This window comes from Chrysemys picta, chromosome 12 (assembly GCF_011386835.1).
Source record: "Chrysemys picta bellii isolate R12L10 chromosome 12, ASM1138683v2, whole genome shotgun sequence".
Classification (NCBI taxonomy): domain Eukaryota; kingdom Metazoa; phylum Chordata; order Testudines; family Emydidae; genus Chrysemys; species Chrysemys picta.
The window spans coordinates 35,022,762-35,049,053 of NC_088802.1; the positions used below are offsets into that span (position 1 = coordinate 35,022,762).

General features: G+C 43.5%; 1 protein-coding gene across 5 annotated transcripts in view; it reads left to right on the forward strand.

Moving 5' to 3' along the window:
* Nucleotides 1-26,292, forward strand: part of NTN1 (netrin 1) — a 266,079-nt gene that overhangs the window by 115,561 nt on the left and 124,226 nt on the right. For all 5 annotated transcript variants that reach the window (XM_024101647.3, XM_024101649.3, XM_024101648.3 and 2 more), the window contains one exon: nucleotides 6,544-6,732. In XM_024101647.3, the coding sequence (XP_023957415.1) occupies nucleotides 6,544-6,732 (189 nt within the window). The remainder of the gene's footprint in view (nucleotides 1-6,543; nucleotides 6,733-26,292) is intronic.

Genomic DNA, 26,292 nt, shown 5'->3' on the forward strand with positions numbered 1-26,292 from the left:
AGCATTTACATTCGGTTTAGGCTGCGAGAGTCTGTGGTTGATGACAAATATCCAGCAGTAGGGATAGCTCTGGTTTATCCCTGTGGCCTGTGTAACCGCTATACTAGGCAGAGGAGCGTCAGCCAGCACAGCAAGTAGGAATAGATTGCTGGTTGCTGTTGATTATTATTTCAGTGTGATGTAGTGAGGGATCTTCCACAGAGGGGTGACTTTCTGAACTTCCTTGTAATGTCTGCACTGGGGGTGAGGGTATTGCCACATATCCCAGCCCCATTCCCCAAAGCACTGGGTTACAGGGAGTTTACTTCGGTTACAAGGGCTGGGTGAGGCTGGTGTCACTGACAGACCTATGGAGATGTCAACTGAGGAGGTCATTGCTGGGTCCTTGTCTGTTTTGAGGAAGCCTTTCAATTCCTCCAGGGTGGGGTCCCTGCACAGGGAGGGCTAGCAGCACCAGGGACAGACCAGCGCACCTTCGTTTGCATCACGGGGTGAAGAGGCAATGTCGTAACACAATGAGCTTGCCCTTATGAAGGTGGCAAGCTTGCTACCGAGTGGGCAGGCTGCCTCCACTGCTCACTCAAGCCTTGCTGGCCAAGAGAGCAAGAGAAGGGGAGTGTCAGTACACAGTGAAAACACCCAGCTCCTGCCAGTCTGGGGAGGGGAAGTGCCATGCAAAGCCTGCTGGCTTTGGCCTGCTTGAGTTTCAGGACCTATGCATTTCCTTCTGGTTTTGTGTCTTTCTGCACCTAAAACCTCAAACTGATATGTCAAATGAAACCACATGTGCCTGATGGGACTAGCTGGTCTGTGGGAACCGAAGAAACTCTCCCAGATCCCCCTTTCCTCAGGGACCAGGCCACCCGACATTAGCCAATGCACTGCATATTTATGCATGTTCTTCCAAGGGATGGTAGAACTTTGATAAAATAAAATCTGATCCAAACTTTCATCTAAAACCACAGCCTGTCTCTTCACCTACAACACAATCTGAACTTTATGCAAGGTTCGAAAAAGCTTTTAAAAGGGATTTTCTTCCATTGTGTCACAGGCAGTTCTGTGTTCCTGACTGAACTGGAGATTTCCAGCTGAATTTTGCAAGCCCAACTGGCTTTGATGAACAACCAGACTTTTGGAAGCTTAGCTAAAGTAGTGCTGATTGAAAAATGGCGAGGCTGTGGTGCGCCATGAGGGATGCCACCCCCCTGGGAAGCTGGGCCCTTAGGAGCAAATGGGAGCATGAAGGACTGGAACTACAACTCCCATGAGGCACTGCGGCAGCTCATGTAAATGCAGAGATTAATATTAACCTGACCCAAAATGAAACGTTTCGGTTTTCCTGATGGAAAATTCCACCAAAACTTATTTTGTGCTGTGAAAACTTTAGACAAAAAGTCATTTTTCAGTAATGTTTCATTTGAAATTTTTCAACCAGCCCTAAACCAAACCTCTGACTCTTCTGAGGTTTGGCTTTCTCTATTTTTTGTACTATCTGCATTTAGCTGATACTAACTAGTTTACACTTAGGCCTGATTCTCCAGGTAAAGGCCCTTTCTGGAGGAACATGATGGAAATATTTGCATGTTTGCAGAATAAAATTAGCCAACATAGGGCAATTCAGGTCCCAGGCAACGTTGGAGACAAACAGTCGCTGCAAGTATCACTGAACGGTGAGACACCCAATGGCATTCTAGAGATCTCAGCAAATGACAATGTTCTTCTGTTCTGTACTTAACCTGTAGGTTTGCGTGTCTGCTAGGCATTTGCTGACCATATTGACAATTATTATTATTCCTATTGACAAAAGGAAGAAATTATGTAGGTTGGGAGATAACATGAGAAAGATTGGTAGCCTTTTAGGGCACAGCTCATGAAAAGGAAGATCGAGAGGTGACTTGGTTACTTTGTACAAATACCTCCACAGAGAAAAAAGCAGGTAATAAAGAGTTCTTTAATCTAGCACAGAAAGGTATAATAAGAACCAATGGCTGGAGGTTAAAGCTAGGCAAAGACAAATGAAAAATAAGATACATAAGGGTGATTAACCATTGGAACAAACTCCTAAGGAAAGTGGTGGATGTCTTGACATGCCGACCGGAGGCCTTTCAGGAAAATATGCTTTAGTCACACACAAGTTATTTGGCTCAACACAGGGGAAACAGTGAAATTCTCTAGCCTGTGTTGTAGCCTGATAATCTCATGGTTCCTTTTGGACATAAAATTTATGAAAATATATGATGTATAAATTAGTGTTGGGAGACCCAGTTTGATATGACAAACTCCCTGAAATAGCTCATGACCAAGGTATAGATGGGAGCCAACCATCTTCAAATCCTTCCGGCTCTGCTCTGCTCAAGGCTGAAGCATGGATCCAGTCTCATCTACACGTCAAGTTGAACCATGCTTTTAGTGATGTGTCAGGGGACTGCTCTGGTGTAGCCATGCCCCCCAATATGGCTCTTGCAAAAGGCCCATCTAGGCCTCAGTTCCTTCACATTTATCTTTATTCAATGTGCCACCATTATTCCACCCTCCCTGCATGCTATTGTAAGAGGGAAATGGCATGGCTACTTTTCGGTCAGATCAAACCTTTCCCAACAGGCATCATAAAGCACAGCAGGCTAACTACTGTAATTGCCAGTTAGTCCTGGCCGGTGGCCAGCTGAACATAGTGCCAGAGTATTCAGTGACTGGGCATTCAGGAATAGGATGGAAGACAATAGTTTCTAATAAATCCGGTCTTCTCATGAAATTAGAGCCCGTATTAGCCGCACTTCCAATGGCCGGCCTGATTAACAGGCCATGGTTTCTGCAAACAGGTGCATCGGAAGGGGAAGGAATAAATGGGCACAAGTGTGTGTATGTGTGTGTGTGTGTGTGTGTGTGTGTGTCTGCAGCAGTATGCAATAGGAAGACGATTATGGAGCTGCAGGCCCAACAAAAAGCCCACAGAGCTGGCACCGCCTGACACTCCATAGGGATCATTCCACAGCAAGGATAAGGAGGCAGGAAAATTAAATGTTATGGTTCATGGTTCCCCCTCTTCTCCGGGCTCAGAAAGGAAGGGTGGCGGGTGGGGGAGGGAAGAAGGTTCTTTGTTCCTATGTTTTGTATCTGAGCTGGACATAGATGGAGACGTGTATCCTGGTGCAGTCCCCCTTGCCCCCCCCCCACAAACAATACCGAAGTTTGCTCTAAGTGCAGGGGTGTGTTGTGTACAAGAATTGGAGCTGTGGGGAATGAAGATCCTTTGGCAATTTGAACATACAGAGGAGGGAAGCAAGAAGAGAAGGGGAGGAGATAAAGGAGGCGGGCGGAGAGGGTGAGAGAACCAGAAACAAAGCTTGTGGAAGCTATTGGTGTGTGGGTGGAGGGAGGGGACCATTTGGTATGTTGAGGGAGCTAACAATAGTGTGAGCAGTGTGTGGGCGGGGGAGGGGAATCTCCTGGGAAGGGTAGGCTGGCTGGCACCAAGGTGCTTTCATCGAAGGTAAGGCTGAGGCCAGGAAGACGGAAGTGAGCAGGGTTTGCAGAATGGCGCACATGAAAAAGAGCCATGAGAGAGAGGAAGGTAAAATTCAGAACTGGCCCCCCAACAGCAACAGTTCCTCCCCACTGCTGTGCAGGGCTATGGAGTCCCCTCCAGGGGTTCGCTGAGGTACCTCCAAACGTCCTATGAGCAGTGAGTGTGTATGTGCCATGCCAATCTTTAAGCCTCTTAGTCTCCTGCTGCTGACGGGGAGCCTGAGCTGCTTGCTTCTTTCAGCCTCTGCTGTTGGTTTCTGCTTCCAAGGTCCTTTGCAAGGAAAAGGGCTAGAAAGATTTTCTTTTCAGTCAGAGCGGAGATTCACCTGCCCCTGCATTAGGAGAGGGGGCTATGATGGGCCTGAAAGGCTGGCTATGGCAGAGCACAGGGGAGTGGGCCTGGGGCTTGGAGACATTGGCAACAAAACACTTCAGTGCTTTCCCCTCACAAAAAGTGCAACACCTTCACCCCCCACCCGAAGTCCTCTTACTGTAGTTTCAGCTGTATAAAGAAAAAAATTGCAAGAAAAAAAAATCCAGAACATGCTGAATGCCTGGATCCTATTTTTGTTCTAGATGAGAGCCTCGTTAGTTGCACTTGTACTACTTGTGAATGTATCTGTTGTGCAGGCAAAACCCTACCAGCGGAAATCCCCCCCATGCCAACAGGTCATTGTCTTCCTAGCAGGGCAGATATAGCAGGTGAGCCCGGCTAAGGAGATAGTCTGAGTGTTTGGCTTGAAGTCTCATAGCCGGTTGGTGTTAATGGAGTCCAGTGGCCGGGAATATCCTGAAAGATAATCTCAGTGCTGCTCCGAGTGTTAAGAAAGTTTTTTATTTCACGGGGCAGAGCTGCTGCTTTGGGATTGGAGGGGGCTAGTTCAAGCCCTAGCAGGCCTCACAGCATCAGAGAATGAAACAAAATACAGAACAAAAACACGGAAAGCCTTTTCTGCCCTGCTGTTCTAGGCAGATAGGGTATTTTGCTCCCCAATAGGGACAGGTTGGTTGCAAGTCAGGAGCAGAACTGCTCAGAAAAAATAAAATGGAACAGCACTGTAATTTTTTAGGCTGAAATTTGATAATTAAGCAAATACCACAAGTCTTTGTCTTGGGTAAGGAGCATGAGGTAAACAGGAAGGAATGGGATTAAGATGTCTCTGTTCTAAAGGAAGGTGACGAGAGCTCTGACACCTTCCCTTCGCAGAACGGAGAGGCCCAGATGTGGGTTTGCATTGCTTTGCTGCATTGTTCAACGCTGTAGGGCAAATAAAAGCAAAGGGAAAAGAAAACAAGCTATAAAATACTCTGCAAAGCACACAGTTCTTGCAACTGCCTCTTGACAGCTCTGGGGAATGGCAGGGGAGGGGCTGAGCTTTTGATGTTCTCTTCTTAGTTTTCTTTTGTACTGGCCCTTGTTAAAAATAGCCACCATGTTGACATTAGGTTGCATATGGCAGAAAGATCTGGCATCTCCTGGCAGGTTCAATCATGGCGTAACTACTCAACAGAGAGGACTGCTTGGTATTTAACTAACAATGTCAGGTTGGCCCAATCCCTGCAGCAGGCTGAGAACAGCTGGTGTGAAGGAGCGGGAGGTTGCATTGTAATGTTGTGATCTAGACACACAGTGAATGGTGAGACTACAGAATCCAAACCTTTCTAGAAATGTTAAAGGGGAAGGTTTGATAGAACTATTTCAGATCCTTAGAATGCACACAAACTGAGCATCTCCGAACTGTACAGCAAGTGTGTGTGGTGGGAAAGGAGAGTTTGCCTCTGACACTTTAAAAGTGGGGTAGAGACTGGGGAGAGGGGAGGCATGTCTTAGAAATGTGCTGAACAATTACATACTGGTGAACTGGACTCCACAGGCTCAGGAGATGTCTGTCCGGCTGCAGGATGTTCTGTATTTAACACTAGTTAATGCAGTGTCGCTTCAAGAGCAAATCAGAGGGTAGATGATAACAGTTCGCATGGCGCTCTAACATTACTCCAGTGAAGCTGACAGTCACAAATGTTTCTGACTGCAAATGGCAGAAGCCTGTCAAAGGCAGGCACCACCATTTTAACTAGACACGGGCCTCGCCCCCAAAACTCAAATCTGCATCCAAAATTCAAGCACATTTTGATCCAGGCTCTTCCTTCTGGCCCATCTGACTGACTATAAGAGGGGAGGGTCAAGGGGTTCCACTTCCTGCGCTGTTATCCCGTCGTGAGGGTGCAACCTCCAAAGGTTGGGATAACCCCTCTGAAGCTGATGTGCTTCCCCAAACTCTCCATGCCCCAGGAGTCTCCAATACTCAGTTGGAAATCTCTCAGGGTATGTTTACACTGCAGTTAAAAACCTGTAGCTGGCCCGTGCCAGCTGACTCAGGCTCACGTGGCTTGGGCTGAGGGGCTGTTTAATTGTGGTGCAGATGTTCAGGATTGTTCTGGAGCCCGGGATCTAGGACCCTGCAAGGTGAGAGGGTCACAGCTTGTTCCAAACACCTACGCTGCAATTAAACAGCCCCATAGCCTGAGCCCCATAAGCCTGAGTCAGCTGGCACCAACCAGCCGCGGGATTTTAATTGCAGGGTAGACAGACCCTCAGGAGCTGGTTTCTTCAGTGACTTACTACCCTTAAGGCTGGGAAAGCAACCCTTCCCATGGTATTTTGGCACTTCCACTCCCAGTCTCAGGTGCAAGGGCAAGATCATGAATGTAACAAATTACTGTCTTTTTAAATTTAACATGCATGTTGCATTGAGGGCCAACCAGGCTGGGTCCCATTGTTCAAGCTGCTGTATAAACATATGGTTAACGTCACTCCAGCTTCCTCCCCCTCCTTAGCCTCTGTGGTAATGGCCAGTAGTCTACATTTGGTCCATGGCATACTGAGATCCAGTTTCACCATGATCAGGGGTTGAATCTGTCATTAGGAATCAAGGGGCTGAGATATAGCTCTGCATTGGTTCATGAGACTCATGTACCCACAAGTGGCAACTTTTCTGCTTTTTGTCTCCTTTCCTGCAGCTTGTAACTGCAACCTTCATGCCCGGAGATGCCGCTTTAACATGGAGCTCTACAAGCTTTCAGGCCGCAAGAGCGGAGGGGTCTGCCTTAACTGCCGGCACAACACGGCGGGCCGCCATTGCCACTACTGCAAAGAGGGCTACTACCGGGACATGACCAAGCCGATCACCCACAGGAAAGCATGCAAAGGTATGCAGGGAAGGAGTGCTTAAGGTGATGTCTGGGATACTGAACAGACTGTTCCCCCCAACCCTTCCCTTCCTGTCTTATCTCCATAGCTGTTTCTGTTGTTAGTCTATTCCCACTCTACCTTCTCAAAGGCCAAACCACAAAAATACCTCTTCCTTCACCCCCTCACTCCTTTTTCTCCACCTCACCTTATTTCCCACAGCCATACTCACCAGACCTGCCAAGCCCTGGCTATTTAGAAAGAGAGTTTGAAGGTAGCTTTTAAAAGCATCTCTGCTCTGAGGATGAAAGATTTTGCAATGTCTATTTCAAGAAGATGTTTTGGGTCATATTTTAAAAGCGATCTTAACCAAACACCAAGCTGCGCCTGCCATTTACATGGTACAGAGCCACAACTACCTGATGTGCATGGATACAAATTTGACTTGTGCACATTTAGAGGCTGTTTCTGACAAATGGGTGACCCGCTCAAATCTCACTCATTAGGGGGAAAAAAGGTCTTTTATTGCACCTGTCATAGCTTAAGAGAGAGACACATATACACACAGATATTTAGTGGGTTTGAGCGGCTATTCACAACACGTGTGACCAGGCAAGCAAAAACAAACAATGAAATGGAAAAGAAAACGCAGCCAAAGGAGAAGAAAAACAAAGGTGTTCACGGATTGCTACGGTTATTCAGATCAGCAAAGGGATCTCTGTCATTAAAAACCAAAGCTCTGGTCCCCCGCCTCCCACACCTTCTCACAGGTGTGCATACCAGCGAACAGTGGGCTCCATTCAACAGGCTTAGCATCAGGGAGGACAAAGGTCATATCTCTTACGAATCCATATATCTGCCGTACACACAACATAGGTCGCAAGCATTAGGGAGAGAAAGGAAAAGAGAATATTTAAGCCATGTACCAACAGCTTTGTTTCTCTGGACAAAATAATAATAAAAAGGGAGGCAGGGGGATCTATTACAGCTCAGAGGACCAGGCAATAATCATTTAATTTTTCTGATGTGATGTTTTAATTTTCCCCTTCGTTGGAAATGAAACTACCATAGGTGATTTGGGCTCGAGCCAGAACTCTAAGGGTTCCTTGAGAGCATAGGAGGATCTGTTGGGTTAGCCCCTAAATTCTAGTACTCTGGAATTCCACAGACATTGTGTCGTCATTCGATCTGGGCTTGCTCAAATGCCCTTTAATTGATTTTTCAAACCATTTTTATTTGGCGATATTGAGACAGGCACTTGCTGCAGAATGCGAAGGCAGCTGTCCTTTTGTGTACGTATGAGCAGAGGCGATGTGGGGGGAGGTGACTTAGGTTACAGTGAGCAACAGTTAGTCTTGGGGAGGTGCTCCCTTAAGAGTTCATGGTCAAAGGAGGCAGGGAGTGGGTGGAGAATGGGCATGTCTGAGATACATGGGCTTAGGTGGGATTCTGACCCTGCACATGAGGTGCTTAGCAATGCTGTCTACTTTCTAGGCTGTGTGCCTTGTACTAGCCAGGTGTAGGTGGTGGCTGCACATTAGCACTCTCACTATCGTTGGGTTGGGGTCCCCAGCACCCCAAGTCCTGCTCAGCCTTTTCTAAATTGTGGGTATACAGAGTAAGGAAGGATCAGACCATGAAAATCAGGCCTGGTTTCAACTCTCGGCCAAGATGGTGGGAGGAAGATGAATTACATGCCTGAGATGCCCTGTTCAGAAAACAAAGATACGCAACTGACAATAGGTAGTTTGTAGGGCTGGCTGGAAAATGGATTTCTTTTCCACAGGAAAATTTTGTCTTCTCATGGAAAAAATTGAAAAACGGTGACTGAAAACTGAATTTTTTTGGCCAAAAATGGCAAGTTTTGGCTGAAAAGTCTTGGGTTTTCATTTTTTCAATTAAAACTCCAAATTTTCTATGGAAAACAGACCTTTTTGTTAGGTTGATGGCTTTGTTTACCTTTTATGTAAAATGTACTTTCATTGTCTCTGCCTGATGACCAGGCTGCTTAGACTACCAAACACACATCTCTTTGTCTAGGGCAGACTGGGCTTGTGCATTGCTTGCCAAATACATTTTAAGAACATAATTCTAGCCCATATTCATAATTCCTCATACACACCCCATACATACATCACGAAGTAATATTAATAATCAGTGAGTTATTAGTTTTCCAGTGATGTATTACATGCTACTTTAAGTATATATCATGACAACAGTGTGTTAGGTGCAGTGAGTGTATCAGTCCTAACAAGAGTTGCTAACACAGAACAGTGAACCACCAGTGGGCCTCTGTGTCACACTCTCTTCACTCCTCATTCTTCCACACACCCTAAATACCTGCTTCTAGTAGGATTCAAATATTGACCCATCAGCCTGGCCTGGTCACTTTCAGCTACTCCAATCCTCCCTCTAATTTACCTGAAATAGACATAATTCTCTTTAACCCCTGGTACGCTGGAGCAGCTGGCTATGGGATTTTTACCAAAAGAGTGGTGTTTGTGGCAACACCTCCCTACTTACTATGGAAAACCTGACAGTCATTCAATACCCTGCAATAGGCAGCAGTCAAGTCCTGCGAATTTGGTGTTTACACTATGATTGCCTGGTACTAGCTGGTGACATGGCCTTACTCCTGAAATACCCAGTGATTTGCTCACATGCTTCTAATTATGTCACAACGATGATTCTGCTCCTGTTTGTTTACTCTTGGGTGCATTCCATTGGTATCCGCTAATGCGAGCGCCGCTGCAAACTCCATGTCTAATTTACTTTTATTTTCAACACAAGCTTGTCATTTTTTGTCAGTTACTGGATCTCAAAGGAATGCAAGTTTGTCTCTGGAAGCCGGGATTGTTGCCTTTTTAACTTGTTCTTTTTTTTTCAGGTGGAACATAAAACTTTTTTTATTGCCTCTGGAAGAAACCGGATAAAATTTTCCAAAGTACCTAAATCCCAGTGGAACGTAGGTTCCTAAGTGTCTTAGCTGCTTTCCCCCATGGTAGATATTATGCCCAATATTCAATCCAAAGCACTAAAACTTTAGCGAGTGGAAAGGAACTATTTTGGCTTGGCTTTACCAGGGCCAAGTCTCCTGGCTGCATGTGATGGTAGCAGAATGCACCCTTCTTATCTAAGGGGGTTTCCCCAGTGCACCAAATCCAGCTGTCACAATGTTCAGGGTCTAAATCCAATGCTGCTTCCAGTGAAGTCAATGGACATTTGCCATCAACTTTGGTGATAGCAGAATTGGATTCCATTATGCAGGGAATGGGCTGCTCTTGTGAGCCCAGCTGCGTGGAAGGAAAGACATTTGATGTAGCATCAGCTCAGGATCACTTCACTACAGTCAGCCAAATGGCAATTTACACCAATGCTTCTCCCCCTCCCCATCCTCCAAGCTCTGGAGTCCCTTAAATTTGGCCCAAATCAATAGGCTGCCTCCATTATGCCTTTCAGCAATGGTCAGAGTCCCTGTGCTGGGTTGTGCTGACTGCTGTTGATACTCTGATATCAGTGTTCTAGGGGAACGGGCAGGTGGTTCTTTACTGCTGACTATTCCTTCTCACAACAAATATTTGGTTGGGCATAGGATAGAATGGCCATGAAAACGGACTTATCTTTTTATCCCCCAGAGGTGTCCCCCTCCCCGAAGCTCACTGATGGAGCAGTTGTCCATTGCCACTGATGTACCTATTCTCCATGCCGGTCAAGCCAGCATCTTCCACAGACACAAAAGGTGCAATTCATCCCTGTAAAAAGAGACAGCACAAGTCCCATGCAACACCCCCATGGTGGTACATACACCAGGTGCTATCTCTTGGCATAAAAATGAAGTTCCACCTGATTGAGGCAGTATGGTCTTGTGGTTAAAGCCATAGTTAAGCTTAAGGAAATCCTAGTTCTAGTTCTGCCAGTGACTTGGTGTCTGTTTGGACAGTGACTTAACCTCTCTATGCCTCAGTCTCCCCATGAGAATAATGCTTACCCACCTTTGTAAAACACTTTGCAATCCTAATCAATTCTACTAAATTCACTTTGCAATGAATTTATCTTGATGTGGCTTGTTCTTGAATAGCTCCTGCTCTTGAATTAGAGATCAACAAATTTGAATACTTTCCCCCGCCCTCTATAGTTTATAACAAAACCCTGGCTATTGGAGCTAATAGATACAAAGGTACGTAATAAATATGCTAACGATTGAGAAGCCCCTGACTCTCCAGCTATTCAGCACAATTTCACAGTAGTTGGAATGGTTTATTGTTGGTATAATCTATTGTCCTATACAAACGCAGATGAAATGAAGTTTCCTGCAGAAAGGGGAATTCCTTTGAACCATCGTATTCCTGAGCTCTTTACAATACAGAGGCTTTTCGTTTTCCACTGTTGTTCTTTATGAACTTTGGCTCTATTATAAAATATTTTTTTTAAATGGTAAAATAATTGTTAAAAAGAGCTATCATCTAATAATTTTAGCCATTTCTCCATTGATAACAATATTAATTTATCATCTCACCAAACCATCTGTTGATGGGCTTGGCTCCCCCCAGAATCTCATGTGGACTGAATGCATTTAAAATTAAGAAATTAACCACCCTATTGCATCTGCCATCAGCCTTACAAATGACTCATGTTTCTCTATAAGACTTGATTCTTTCAACCATTGCAATGCTCCATTCACATTTTACGTTTAACACATTGATAGAGAACTGTCAAGCTAGCATGCAGCATACTTAATCATTCTTGCAAGCATATTTTGCCTGGTGTGAACTTATAACACGTGTTCGATAAAGGATCTGTTGGATATGTTTGTATGTAATAATTCAACTTCATTAATTCAACCTAACAGACACATTTAGCTAAATTGCTTTTCCTCATACGTGTGTTATTCATCTTTCACTCCATACTATAACAGGATTGCATTTCTTGATTTATTTTATATCTAATGGCGAGGTAAAAGAGAATGCTGGATGAACAAAATTGTGTTCTCTAAACGGACACTTTCATATACCCAGTTGGGTCCTCAGAAATGGCTTTTTACAAAATGGGTTTTACCAAAGAGTTTTTAGAAATGTCTGCAGGGTGGATTTGTTTTTAAAAAAATAAATTAAAACATTTTTTAAAAAAACCCATAAATAGGTCCCTTGTTGTGTTTTGGTTCCCAACGTTGCACATTGGGCAAGTGTATGAAGATCAAATTGTGAATGAGCTGTAAACAGGAAGTAAAAATGACCCAGGTAGTTCTCCTGTCCAGACTAAGTGAAGCTTTTGTTAAAGGGGGAGAGGGGGCTGGGGGTGACAAAGAGCATAATGAAAATGCATTCTTTTTAAAAAAATATTTCAGTTTTAATGATCCACTGTGAGCTTGGAAACGCAGGTAAGGAAACGTGTGTTTGTTTGGGGCTTGTAAGGATGACTTTTAACCTGACAGTGTCCTGTTAAAGAGTTACTCTCTTATGCTCATGTTGATTTACTGTACATTTGCTTCCTTCCTGTTATCTTCTTACAAAGAAAGATTTCAATGGATACAGAGGCTGCTTCCCAGACCCATGCAAGAGCCAGCACATGGCATGAAGGCACATGGAAAACTTTTTTACTAGACTGGCAGCCTGCTCAGCCAGACATTGCAATTTGGCTGCAAACCACATGCAAGGGAACTGGAGCCAGATTGAGAAGGGATATTGCATGAAGTGGCAGTGTTGGGATTATGCCAGGCTCTCCAGGGCAGAGCCTGGAAGCAAAAGGAGCAGCCCTATTACTTCTGATGGTGGGTGGTCAGACAAAATGAGAGAAGCAAGTGGGTCAGGAAGGGGCCTTCATGTCTTTCAGGTTTAGAGGTCAGATTGCATGAGTGAGCCCGGTATCTCTTGGCTGAGCCAAAGCCCATTGAAATGAATAGGAGTCTTTCTGTTGATTCCAGTGAGCTTTGGATCAACCCTAAATGAATATGATGCTCCTATATTCTAGCAGCTGACCTAGGAACTGGGGTTCCTTTCTGCATCTCTTCAGCTTATCACGATATGCTTGACACTGTGTGTGAAAAACAGTTGGGCAAAAACCTATACAAATATCTTTTTAAAACATTTGTGTCCCAGCCTCTCCCTGACTTCAGTGGAAGCAGGATCAAGCCCTAAACCATGGAATCAAAATTGGTCTTTCCTCCAAAATAAAGCTCCATGCTTACTTTGATTTACTTCCCCCCGACCCACCCTCACCTCTCAATGATGTTGCAAGTGAAATTCCACATCTCCAGCCTATGTAAACCCATTCCGTCATAAGCTATTATAAGTAGAGTAGATTCCATTAGCTTTTTTGATTAAATTCAGTCCTGATATTTGCCAGACTATCGGTCCTAATGTAATTATATTGAAACAGAGAACCTGCAGGGTTTTATAGCATTTCCATAAAACAGTTCTGCACTTTGAGGGGAAAGGATTTACATGCTTTTGATGAAAAGACGACAAGTGATATGAACCATGAATGCACTTGTGCTAAAGTTGCCAATGTAAACCTATTGCAGAGGGGTGAGATTTGGCATAGGTAGGAGAAACAGCTAGATCACCTAATGCAAGATTAAAAATTTCATTAAGAAAATGAATCTTCCCCCCTCCAACTTGCAATTTCAGCTCAGTATCAACACAGAGTCTCAGCAGAATTGTAAATCTTCACTGAAGGACTATTACCCACCCTGTGTAAAAAGTTTGACCCTATCCTTCCTGAATTTACTGCCTTTCACTCATCCAGGCACAATATGGAAGTTTCCCTTTTGGAGACAGATTGTGCCAACTGTCATGTAGTTTCCGTGATTGCTGTGTGCACTCCCACCTGTGTGTGTGTGCAGAGCCCCCAGTTTTGTATCTGCACACACAGTTTGGTATCTGTGCATGTGACGATTTCTCCAGGTTGCACACACGCATGCTGCTAATGGTAATACACCTGCTAATGGATGCACTGGCAGACACTGCAGGTGAAGTGAAAGAGGCCACTTGAAATTCGTTCTCCAGCATGTTATTTATTGCTGAGATAATCACCAGGCCTGGATCCCAGTAACTTTGCTCAGCGCCAGCTTCATGAAGATGGGGACTGTGGGGTCCTTGAGATCAAGAGGGAACCACCTAATGGCAACTAAACATGCTTGCTTTAAGGAAAGCCTTGTGCTGTCATTTGGTTAAATAATAGGGTGATTCCATCCTAATTCCTGCTTGGTATCAGGAAATAGAGTGCAGGCACTAACACCACCTAAGGGGCCTTTCAGACATTAAAGGGGCAGCATCTTTGACACTCCCGGGCTCTAAGCAGCCTGCTTGGAAGAGGGAGAGGGCCCCATAGCCCCGCCAAATGCCCAGAGCTAGCTCTGCCGTTTCACTTTGGCCCTTTCCTCAGAACATCAATGGGAGTTTTGCCCATTGGGACCATTCCTGGCTTTGTCGCTGGTCTTCTGAGTAAGCTTGCGCAAGTCTTTGTGCCTCAGTTTCCCCATCTGTAAAATGGGGATAATGATACTGAGCTCCTTTGTTGTTGTTGTTGTTGTTATTATTATTATAAAATGACTGGAAATATGAAACGAGGGAGAGGGTGAGTATGAAACAGATAACAAGGCAAATAAATTAAAGGAAAGAGAAGAGAAAACAAGACACAGCAGAGACTTTGTTGAAGGTTGTGCTAAGTGTTAAGATTCTGTTCTGATCCTGCACCACTCTTTTGCATGGGCTATCTGTACAATGCTTTTGTTTCACAACTTAAAGGGAGCATCACCCATGTTTTTTTTCTTGCTTTCCTCTACAAAGACATTTGCCATTGCCAGAAGTAGGATGCGAGATGTGATGGACCAATGATCCGATGGGAACACCTGTGTTCCTAAGCTCTGTTCCCAACTGTCTCATGTTTTAGAGTCAGATTTACCTCCTTTCCACCCAGCTGGGTGCTTAGTGCTGGTTAAACCTCAGAAGAAGGCTCAAATCGCAGGGTCAGTAAGGAAATGCACACAAGTGACTGGATAGGTATCTTATGCTTATCAAATCACAGGAACATCAGGAGTGACAGACTGAAACACACCACAGTTCCATCTAATCCAGTGCCCTGTCTTCAACAGTAGGCATTGCCAGCTGATTTGGAGGAAGGTTCAAGGAAACCCAGAGTGGACAATTGTGGAAAAACATGCCCACAGTTAAAGTCACTCCTAATCCTCATTCAGAGGATGCCCTGAAGCAGGAATGTTTATTTCCCCCTTCCAGAACACTTGGCCTGCTTTTTTATTCAGTAGTTTGTTTTGCTTTTTAAATCCTTATTGTTATAACTCTGGATACTGTTGTTAGCCCTATAAATGTCTAGTCCTTTCTTGAATCCTGAGAAGCTCTTGACCTCGATGATATATTGTGGCAATGAGTTTCCCTGGACAATTGTTCAGTGTGCGATAAAGAATTTCCTTTTATCGATTTTTAATTTGCCACCTTCTAATGTCATGGAATGTCCCCTTATTCCTGTACTTTGAGAAATGGTGAATGGAATTGCTGGACCTATCTTCTGTTTGCTATTAAGTATTTTGTATATCTTATGTCCGCTCTTATTCATCTCCTCTTTAAAGTAAACAATCCAAGTCTTTGCAATCGATATCTGAGTTTTTTCCATGACTCTCATCATTCTAATTGCCTCCTTTTTTCCTTCTGCTTTTTTTCTGAGATGGGGTGACCAGAACAAAGCAGAGTTCCCCAGGTGAGAGCTAACCACTGATTTATATAATGGCATCATAATATTTCTGTATTATGCTCCATCCCATTCCTTATTCATCCAAACATTTTGTTTACTTTTTGGACCGCAGCTTCACACTGAGCAGAGGTTTCCATGTAGATGTTCAAACTGATGCCCAGGTCTTTTCCCAGAGTTGTTAACTTAGAACTAAGTAAGGTGGTTCAAATTATTCGTTCAAAGGTGCAGAACATCAACCAACATTGAATTCCATCAGATAGCATGCTGCCTACTCACCTAGCTTGGCTAGATCCCTCGGGAGTTCCTCACAATCTTCTCCATTCTTAACTAACCTCCATAATTCTGTGTCACCTGCAATCTTTTTGCATCTGGAAAATTGGGCAAGAAATCATCCATCACTAGTCATCTGTCTTTTATGATTGCAAGTCGCTGACATCAAAATGTTACATCGTGAAACTGAACCTAGAGGCAATACTTAGATATGCTGAAGAAATTGCTTCTTTCTTACCGCCAGCTTCCTGCACAGCTCTGCTCTGATGCCTTTCATTGTCAGAACTTTCACCACGCTTTGGCCTCAGCAGGTTGAGGAAGAGGGACACATTCTGCCCTTAGATGCATGCCTGGAGATCTCATTTCCTTTGGAGGGAGTTACCCTGTGTGTCCGAAGCAGAACTGGGCCCAAAAGAGTCACCCTTCGTTATAAAAGCTCCCCCTTTTTCCTTTCCCTTCCTGTTTGAAGCTGGATCTGAGTCTGATATTAAGACAAAAGATGAGCCCAGTCCTCAGTGTTTGGATGAGTTGGATCTGGTGCTTGTTCAGGACAACTTCTGATGAGGATTCCCAAGAACTCCTGTTACTACATTCAGCTGACCCAAAACTTCCCTAGCGTTCCTCTACATCGAGGCTTGGAAGGATTAGATCGTTATCAGTAAATGTCAGTAGACATTGATTTGAGCCATACATATACCAACCAACAAAAACTATTCCCATCGATAATCATCAAAATTTACAGATAGGCAAAAGTAAGAAAAATGCTACTTGAGAACTCATTAGCATTTGATTGAAGGATATTTACTTTGCGTATTTTGATATGTGATATTGACACTTTGTGTTGTAACTTTAACTTTTCGAATCTCAGCGTCTACTGTTCTTGTATAATTATTATCTGCCCCCATAATTTCGCATACCTGTGAAAACTTAAAAGTGCTTCAAAATAAACATTGCTATCATCCATTGAAATTATACAAAAATAAAAAATTGGATTCTGCCAAGCCTAGCTACACCTTCCTTGAGATTCACCAGGGCATGCATTTACTTTATCTAATCTAGCTAAATGTTTATACCACCCTCATCACTGCAGTGTCTATGTCTGGGCATTCCAGATCCATGTGCCCAAGTAGGTTATTTAGTTTTTGATAGGGTTACACATGTCCAGCACTAGGTCATCGTTTTATTTATAAACATTGTCATCAGAAAAACAAATTCGGTGAAGGAGCTGAATTACAGAAGTGCCAGACCATCACATTGAAGGTTTCCTTATACAACAATATAACTCCTATAAATTTTATATAGTCATTGTCCAAAACGTTGCTGCAAGTTCTATTGTAAAATGAACTCTCTCTTTGGGAGGGTTGTGCCACTGGCTAACTATTTGGCCTCGGGCAGGTCACTTCACCTTAGGTTCCGTGTCTGTAAAATGGGGATGATCATTTTTATGCCCCTTTAGTAAAGCACTTTGAGAGCCTCAGATGAAAGTACTAAGTATGATTGCGCTTTAAAGTTATTTTTAACCAATTGAGAAGATATTGGTTCCAATTCAGCAAAACACTTAAAGCCCATACCTGTTCATACAGCACTTAATATGCATAACTTTAAGCGTATTTACTTTAATGGGACTTAAGCACTTGCTTAAAGTTAAGCAGATGCTTATGTACTATGCTGAATAGCGATGATTTGCTGAATCAGGGCTACAGTGAAGTATTTCTATTGCTCGGCACAGTTACCTAGAGGTTTCTAATACTTTCAAGCCAGATGGGACCCCATGAGAAAACCTCAATCTTGTTCTCCCCTTGGTGCATGTGTTCTCGTTCTAATGAAATATAATCCACCTGTATCATTAGCAAGGAACAAAAGCGAATACTGGAAACCACACGAGGCCCTTTTCTCTTCACAACCAACAGCGACCCACCGTCTCCACTCAAGTGCGTGGCTGTGTTGAAAGGTGTGTGTTTGAGATCTGCTCCCCAGGATTGCTAGGAACCATAGACAGCATGACACCATTTCTTATTTTTAATCTTTGTTTAGCTAAAGCTTTCAGTATTTTCTTTCTTCACTGAACACTAATCCTCCCTATCTCTTACCCTGTAGGTGTCCTTGTGTCAGTACTTGTTTTCAGTTCCTGCTCCTCTCTGACTTCCTTCTCTCCCTGACCTCCGTTCAGGACAACATAGTTAAATGCTATTCTGAATTGGAGCCAGTACGTTCAGAAAACACCATGCATATAGGGCGAGCGGAATAGCAGAGACCAGGGCTTTCCGAAAGCCATCTCCCCTTGAAGGAACATGAGCTGGGTGATGTTCTTTGCCACGCACACTGAAGACTGAAGGCATCTACCTCTTGCACCGGTTCCCTGCTGCTGCAGAACCTTAAACGCCAGATCCTCCCCAGTTGGCCCATAATTCATTACACACACACACACACACACACACACACACACACACACCAAAAAAAGCATGTCCATGCTTGGGTGATACACCTGCTACTAACATCACAGTGAGGTCACATCAGTGCCAGAAATCACTTCAGCTGCAGATGGCTTATGGCTCCAGGGAACCAGTGATTTCACATATTGCTCCTCCCCAGCCTCCATCCTGGTATAATTTTATTTTCTTTCAACCCTTTTAACTCTTCAGAAACTCTTCAGAGGTGGCTCTTTCTGGAACTCTGGCTTTGTCAGATTTCACCCTGTGCAGGTCTGGAGCTATGAGGTTATATTTATGGGGGAGAGGGAGTACAAGGTGATGAGTTAATTTCTAGACCAAGGTATTGCTTCAGAAGACCATGCCATATTTAAAACCGTCTTTCCACAGTGTTCTTCAGCAACACTTCCCTTTCTTCTGGGACATCTTCTCTTGAACATTCAGAAATTTCTGAGACTGTCTTACATTCCTGGTGTCAAATTTAAAATAGATAGAGCTTAGGGGAAGGGGAGGACCAGTAACAAGATGGGGCCTTTGACATCCCTTCAAAAAGGCTGAGAAGACATCTGGACATAAACAAGACGGTATCTCACTGGAACAATGTCTGACCTCCGGTGCAGTTCCCAGAATGTTGCTCCGACATGTCCGGTCGACTTCCCTAGTGAAATCTCCAAAGTCAGAGTGTGCCCAGTTACATCAGAAGTATTCCCAGACCCCCTGCTTTTTGATCATATCTCAGCCTAGCAGCAAGGCACATGTGTTTGAGTGTCCTGCCTGCTGGAGCGCCGAGAGGCTGCTCTTCCACAGATGCTCTCTCTGTAATAGCATCGGCATTTGGCTTTCAGGAATGAGCTTGTTTCATTCAACAAAATAAAAGCAGCAGGATGCACAACAGTCACATGACCACAGCCATGGTGGAGAAGAAATCCAGAGGAAGCTGCTTTGTGCTGACTAGAAATACCCTTTACTTTGCAGCTAGCCCTGACATTTTTGGGAGGAATGAAGGACCAGGGATGGGTAGCCAGGATTGAGAAACACGAACCTAACAATTACAGCGCTAACATAAAACTAATATTCTGCATCCAGAGCACCTCCAAAAGGAACAAGGACTGCACTGGAAACTTTGGGGGAAATCCTGCCCCACTGCAGTCAATGAGAGATTTGCAATTGACTTCAGTAGGACCAGCCTTTCATCCTATATATGTAAGAAGAGATTTTCAATGTTGCCTAAGGGCTCTAGGAGCACACATCTCTGACTTTATATGGGCCTTGTGCTCCTCATTCCCCTGAGCACCTTCAAAAATCTCCCCCATAATCATGAAAATGAAGGGAAATCTATTTTAAATATTGTGACAGGGTCAGGCCAGATGGCTACAGGAGAGTGTTAGAAGGCAGATATATTAGTCGCAGATTAAGTAGATCCCTTTTCCCAGGGTAAGGTAACAGGGGCAGTTCCAGAACAAGCAGGAACTTGCTGGAACCAACTAAGGCAGGCAGGCTAATTAGGACACCTGGAGCCAATTAAGAAGAAACTGCTAGAATCAATTAGGACAGGCTGGCTAATCAGGGCACAGTGAGTTAAAAAGGACCTCACGTCAGTTTGTAGTGTGCATGTGAGGAGCTGAGAGTGAGAAGGCATATTGCTGGAGGACTGAGGAGTACAAGCATTATCAGACACCAGGAGAAAGGTCCTGTGGTGAGGATAAAGAAGGGAGGAGGCCATAGGGAAGTAGCCCAGGGAGTTGTAACTGTTGCGCAGCTGTACCAGGAGGCACTCTAGACAGCTGCAGTCCACAGGGCCCTGGGCTGGAACCTAGAGTAGAGGGCGGGCCTGGGTTCCTCCCAACTCCTGATCAGACACAGGAGGAATTGACCTGGACGGTGGTTTCTACCAGAGGGGAAGGTCTCTGGGCTGTTTCCTGACCCACCTGGTGAATCTCTGAGGCAAGCAAATCTGCCAATAATCACAGGACCCACCAAAGTAGAGGAGGACCTTTGTCACAATATATAATTAAAATATGTATTTAAATATATTTTAAGTTGGGCTCCCAAATCTGTATTTAGGCTTCTAAATAAAAGTGACCTGATTATTATTATTATTTTTTTTTAAGCATGCTTGTCACATGCAGATCCAACAGACTGCAATAGGCATTGTGGGTTCTTGGCACTTCAGAAACTCAGGCCATTCTTAATTTGCTGCTTAAAAATAGATTTAGGAGCCAAACTTCCAGCACCCAGGTTTAAAAATTGTGGCCTTTATATTTAACTTTTTCATAAAGAACACGTTACAAAATGAAATGTTAATGGCATGTTCTGGCCCCGATTTTCAGAAATGACTAGTGATGTAGGTGTAGACATATTGGAGGACCAACTTGAAACACCATAAAGGAGACCAGATTTTCACAAAGTGCTGAGCACCTGCCTCTGAAAATCAGTTGTCCCTCAGGTTTCAAGTTGGGCACCCCAAATCACTAGTCACTTTTGAAAACCTGGCACTTCATGCATATCTAGGAAAAAGGGAAAGAAAAAGAAAAAAGTAGAGCTAGGCGAGAAATGGTTTTCCTGTCCTATGAAACACAGAGATTGGGGGGGGGGGGGGGGGGGGGGAAATTCCTGTCCCAAATCAGGATGAAAAGTTGAAATCCTCAAAAATATTTGCAAACAAACAAAAATGGTTCAGGCCAATTGAAACCTTTCATCATTTTGATTTTTGGCCATTAATTTTTTTTATTATAATTAGTTTAAATTTCAAACTAGAAAACCAGAATTTTTGTTGTGCATTTGTTGAAACAAAATGTTTTGAAAAGTTTGAAACTATTGCCAAAATGTTTTGTGAGCTGAAAAATTGGTCCAAACTGACTCTTGTCCATGAACTGTTTCGGTTTCAACAATCCATCATTTTCTCATGAAAAATGTTTTGTCAGAAAATTCCCAACAAGCTCTAGAAATGACTTAAGTAGTGGGTCCGATCAGAACATTTCTGCAGGCCTGCTTCCCTTTCTCTCCAGTATTGCAGGAGCTCCCTGCTCTCCATAGTCTGCCCTGTGCTTTTGCCAGAGTTTTCTCATCCTCTGTGCTTAGCAAGTACACTTCGATCGATAAGCCAAGGAGAGTGAAGTGCTGTATATGTAACAGCTGTATAATAGCAGCAACAGGATGCAAGCACTTAGGTCATGTCTACACTACAGCGGTACAGGGAAGTTGCTGCAGCTGTGCCACTGTAGCAAGATAGGCCTTGTCTTCATTACCGCACTGCATTAGTGCTGCTGCATCAATACAGCTGCAACAGTGTAGCACATGTGGTGAAGACACACTATAACTACTCCACCTCAATGAGAGGCCGAAGCTTTGTTGGCGGGAGAGCGTCTTCCACTGACATAGTGTGGTGTAGACACTGCTTTAAGTCGGTGTAACTTATGTCGCTTGGGGGGGCGGTATTTTCACACCCCTGAGCGATGTAAATTACATCGACTTTAGCGGTAATCTAGACCAGCTCCGTAGATCGATGGAAGGGTTTTTTTCCCATCTATTTAGGTAATCCATGTCTCCGAGAGGTGGTAGCTGGGTTGATGGAAAAATTCTTCCGTTGTCCTAGCCGTGTCTACACCAGGGGTTCGGTCAACCTAACTATGTCGCACAGGGCGCAAAATTTTTCACCAGCCTGAGTGACGTAGTTAGGTCGATCTAACTTTTAACTGTGGAACAGGCCATAGAGAGCAGCACAAAATGATTTTTTTTTTCCAGCTTTTCATTACTGAAAATGTCAGTAATACGGAGATCATTGCTGCCAGGTTGTTGGGGGTGGGGACTTTAATATGATGATCATCACTTGTAGGCAGTTAGGCATGGGCTTTGTTTGCAAGCTCCCTAATAATCGTCCCGTTGTTTGCACCTCCAAAGCCAGCCCACACCATGAGTGACCAAAGACTGGATTTTATTATAGTTGTTCAAAACCTTATTCTCAATTAATCAAACTTCTTGATCCATGGGGGCTTTGTGGAACCTGCCTGTGGCACGTCACAGAGAAGATGCCCAGTAGAAGGACTGAGTTGTGAGGTGAGAAATATAAGGCCACTAACTATGCTGCCCTGAGCTCTAGTTCCATAAACAGGAAATTAGGGCATTGATACACAGCATAGTAGCAGGTACACTTTGAAGTGGAAAGGAGCTATTTGATTTTACCTAATAAGGAAGTGAGTTGGTATTTCTGTTGGCCAAAAACCTCGGGATCTCCTAAGGGATGCAAAGAGGAGCCCAGGCGATATTGCACTAAACTCAAGGAAATAGATATTCATTTGCAGGGGTAATGTAGCTGAATGCTTCTGCTAAAATGATCAGCAGTAAATTAGCTAACAATGTTAAATAGTCATCATTAGTGTTCAGAGTCAACACGCTGAAGCTGCTATGACTTCTGCTGCAGCGTCCCCTCCCAGTGAACAGATCTGGTTGGGGAGGGATGTGGCCAGGGTTGCCAAGGAATGTGATGGATTGGTGCATTCCCATGAGCAGTCAGCTTCCACGGAATTCTCTCCACAACATAATCTGCCTTTGCTGGAAACCCTAAGGGAGGGCTGTCTGCTTTCCCTAAGTGTGAATCAACCTGGCGGTGCAAGAGTCCAGCTAGGGTATTATAGATCATATCTCTTTGCACCATTTTGGGTGTGTCTAATGTTCAAAGTGAAACTGTAGATGTCTGATGTGAGTGAAATGTCTCTGAATCTCCAAACCATGTGACACTTTCCTGTTCTGGGATTTTACTGCAAACCTAAAAGTCAAAAGCAATTCACCAAATCATTTGCCAAGGTTCAGAATCTTCTGGAAAATGGGGTGGCTGAATTTTGAGGCTGGGGTCAAGTTTCAGATGAACATCTGCCTTATTATGGCTTTTGGGGGAAATCATGCAGATCTCAGTGGTTTCATGGACCTTCAGTCCCAAGCCAGGTGAATTTAGTAGAATCAGGCTTTACTGGTATGTGAGTTACTAAATATGATATATCAGATGGATTGGACCCAATATCTCAATAATTCTTCTGTCATTCGAGATAAAGCTCATGAGAAACCAGACTTTCTGTTCCATGGGATAGTCTGACAATTCAAAATTTGTTTTGATTCTGAATCAGAACAAAGTCAAAATTTCCCACAACAAACATTTAGAAAAATTGACTTCAGTGGCACTTAAGCACATATGTAAAGTTAAGCATATGCTTAAGTGGTTTCCTGAGAAAGGATACTTTCCTGAATTGGGTCCTTACTCACTAACCACTGCAAAGGAATAGATATTTCTCTGGGCTTAGTTCAGTATTTATATTAACATTTTACTGCTCACCACAAAGCACAGAACACGTCACTCGAAACCCTGGGTTTTACCTCTGAAACTGGAAAGTCTGAAAGCTATGATGTTATCATTGCAGATATGGTGCAACATGAAGAAATCCAAACACTTACCAGGAAATTAAGTTGTCTTTTATCCAATGAACTGGGCTTTGTATTGTTCTCAGCACATTGCAAAGAAACAAGTTCCTTTAAAGCAGGAAGATGCAAATTCTCAAAAAAATGTGAAGTCCTTTCAGTCTCCCACCCCTGGGTGAACTGGATACCTTCTCAAAAATGTCACACTTGACAAGAGATAATCCTGGAAATTTGTCCTCCTGTTATCTTTCAACACACATGCGTTTGGAGATTAGCGGCTGAGAATACCTGTGACAAAAATTCAGGGATGGAAAAATATTTACAATTTTGTAATGGCTGCTTGGTGACCTGTCACAAGCCAGACAGATCCTAACAAGTTCTAAAACTTTTCAAGGGAGTAGCTCTTTCTTTCTCTTTCTCTCTCATTCACAGCCCTGAGTTTTGCTTTGAGTTTTTTATTCGAAAGCCTGAAAACTCCATTCTAATCTCAGCTGAAGCATAAAAACAAAACAGTGCCTATACTCAGTCAGACCAGTGGTCTGTCTAAATACAGAATCATGTCTATAGCAGTGGCCAGTGTTGGATCAGAGGAAGATATAAAACCTCACAACAGACAATTTTGCAATAACCCATGCCCCTGGGGGAAATTTCTTCCAATCTCCAGGCAATTAGTAGTTGGCTTGTGTCCTGAAACAGGAGGTTTGTATGTCCCAAGTATATATTTTAATCCTAGCTAGTGCAACTGCAGATGTTCTTAATCTAATCCTGCTGTTGGGCCTTTGCCATAATGTCTTGTAGCAGTGAGTTTCACAAGTTAATTATGTGCAGCGCAAAAGAAGCATTTTGTTTTATCATTTAAAATATGTTGCCTTTTAATTTCATTGAATGCCCCCTTATTCTTGGATTTTGATTGACCTTCCATGTTCTGTATATTATTTGGCATTCCTCAATAGTGTTTTATTCATCTTCTCACTAAACAATCCTAATCTTTTCAATCTCTCCTTGTGTGGAAACTTTCTATGCCTCTTATTGATTTGGTTGGCTGCCTCTATTCCTGCTTTTTTTAGATGAACACAGTATTCCAGGTAGGACATTCCATTGATTTATATGATATTATATTCATTGTTATTCACTGTCCCTTTTGTAATACTACCTAATATTTTGTTTGCTTTTCTGACCTCCACTATGCATCAGCCAGATGTTTTTCACTGAACAGTCCTCAGTGACTCCTAGATCTTTTTCCTGTGTGGTTATGCTTAATTTAGAACTCTTCAGTATGTGTGAGTAGTTCACTGTGTTCTTCCCAATAATGCATTTGCTTTCGCATTGAGTTTCATCTGCCATTATGTTGCCCATTCACCTAGCTTGGTGATTAGGCCTCTTGGAGGTTCTTCAGTCATCTCTAGTCTTAACTGACCAAAATAAATTTGAGTCATCTGCAAACTTTGCAATCTCCCTTCTCATCCAGCTCACTAATAAATACAATACAAGCACCACAAGACCTTGTAGACTGAAGCACCTCATTGTTCATTTCTTTCCATGTTGAAAAGTGACCATGCATTCCTACTGTTTTCTGTCTCTTAGCCAGTTTCTAAACTATCACAGAACTTTATTCCTCACTCAATGACTCTTTGGTGTCCTTAGTAGGTAATTAATAATAACAACAGCAGACTCTTGTGAGGAACTTTGTCAAAGACTGTTTGAAATCCCAAATAAATAATATTGACTAGTTCTCCTTTTCCCACTATTTTGTTGACTCCCTCAAGGAATTCAAATAGATTGGAGGGGTATGGTTCTCCTTTATCAAAGCCACTCTGGTTTGTCCCTGTCATGTGATGCTCATCTTGGTGTCACACAATTCTATTTTTAACAGTTGTTTTAAGCAGTTTACCAGTACAGAAGTTAGACCAACCGTTCTGTAGTTTCCAGCATAACTTCTGCTGAGTTTTTGAAAGGTATGGATAGCATCAGGTACTCTCATGTCCTCCACCATATCAGATTTTAATGAGAGATTGCATCTTTTATTTAGTAGCTCAGCCACTTCATTCTTAAATTCCTTCTGCTGCTTGGACATACGCCATCCAGTCCTGATGACTTGTTACTGTTTAAATGATCAGTTTGTTTCAACATCTTGTTTTTTGATACCAAAGCCTCTGACAGTGTCCTGACTTTATTACCTTCAGAAATTAGACTGGGATAAGCATTTCCTGAACATCCTCTGCAGTGAAGACTGACCAAGCTTTGTCTGATCTAGATCAGTATAAAAACCCCAGAGTTTTATATGGTTTCCACCTGTCAGCATGGGCCCACTTGGAACTCAGGTCCCAGAGTCACTCTTCAACTTTGCCCAAGTTTGATGAAAGATTCACACCCCTCCAGAAACCTAGTTTTCTGCTTAGTTATTCACATCTTTGCACAACTCTGCATATTCTCAGATCCTGGATTGAGCAATCTCCTCTCCCCTCTGAGATCCCATGCTGAAGAGACTCAGTGGGGCCACTTGATAGGGCCCATAAGGAGTCCAGGGTTCTATTCCAGGCTCACTGACCTTCTGTGAGACCTTGGGCAAATCCCTGCCTCTGTCTGTGCCTGTGTTGTGCTCACGTCCAAAATGAAGGTAATTCTACTGATCTTCCTTTGTAAAGTGCTTATAAGAGCAAAGTATAATTAATGCTGAAGGAGACCTAGGGGTGAGAGTAGACAACTAGTTAGACATGAGTTGATTATATGCAGTGTTGTTATAGCTGTGCTGGTCCCAGGATTTTA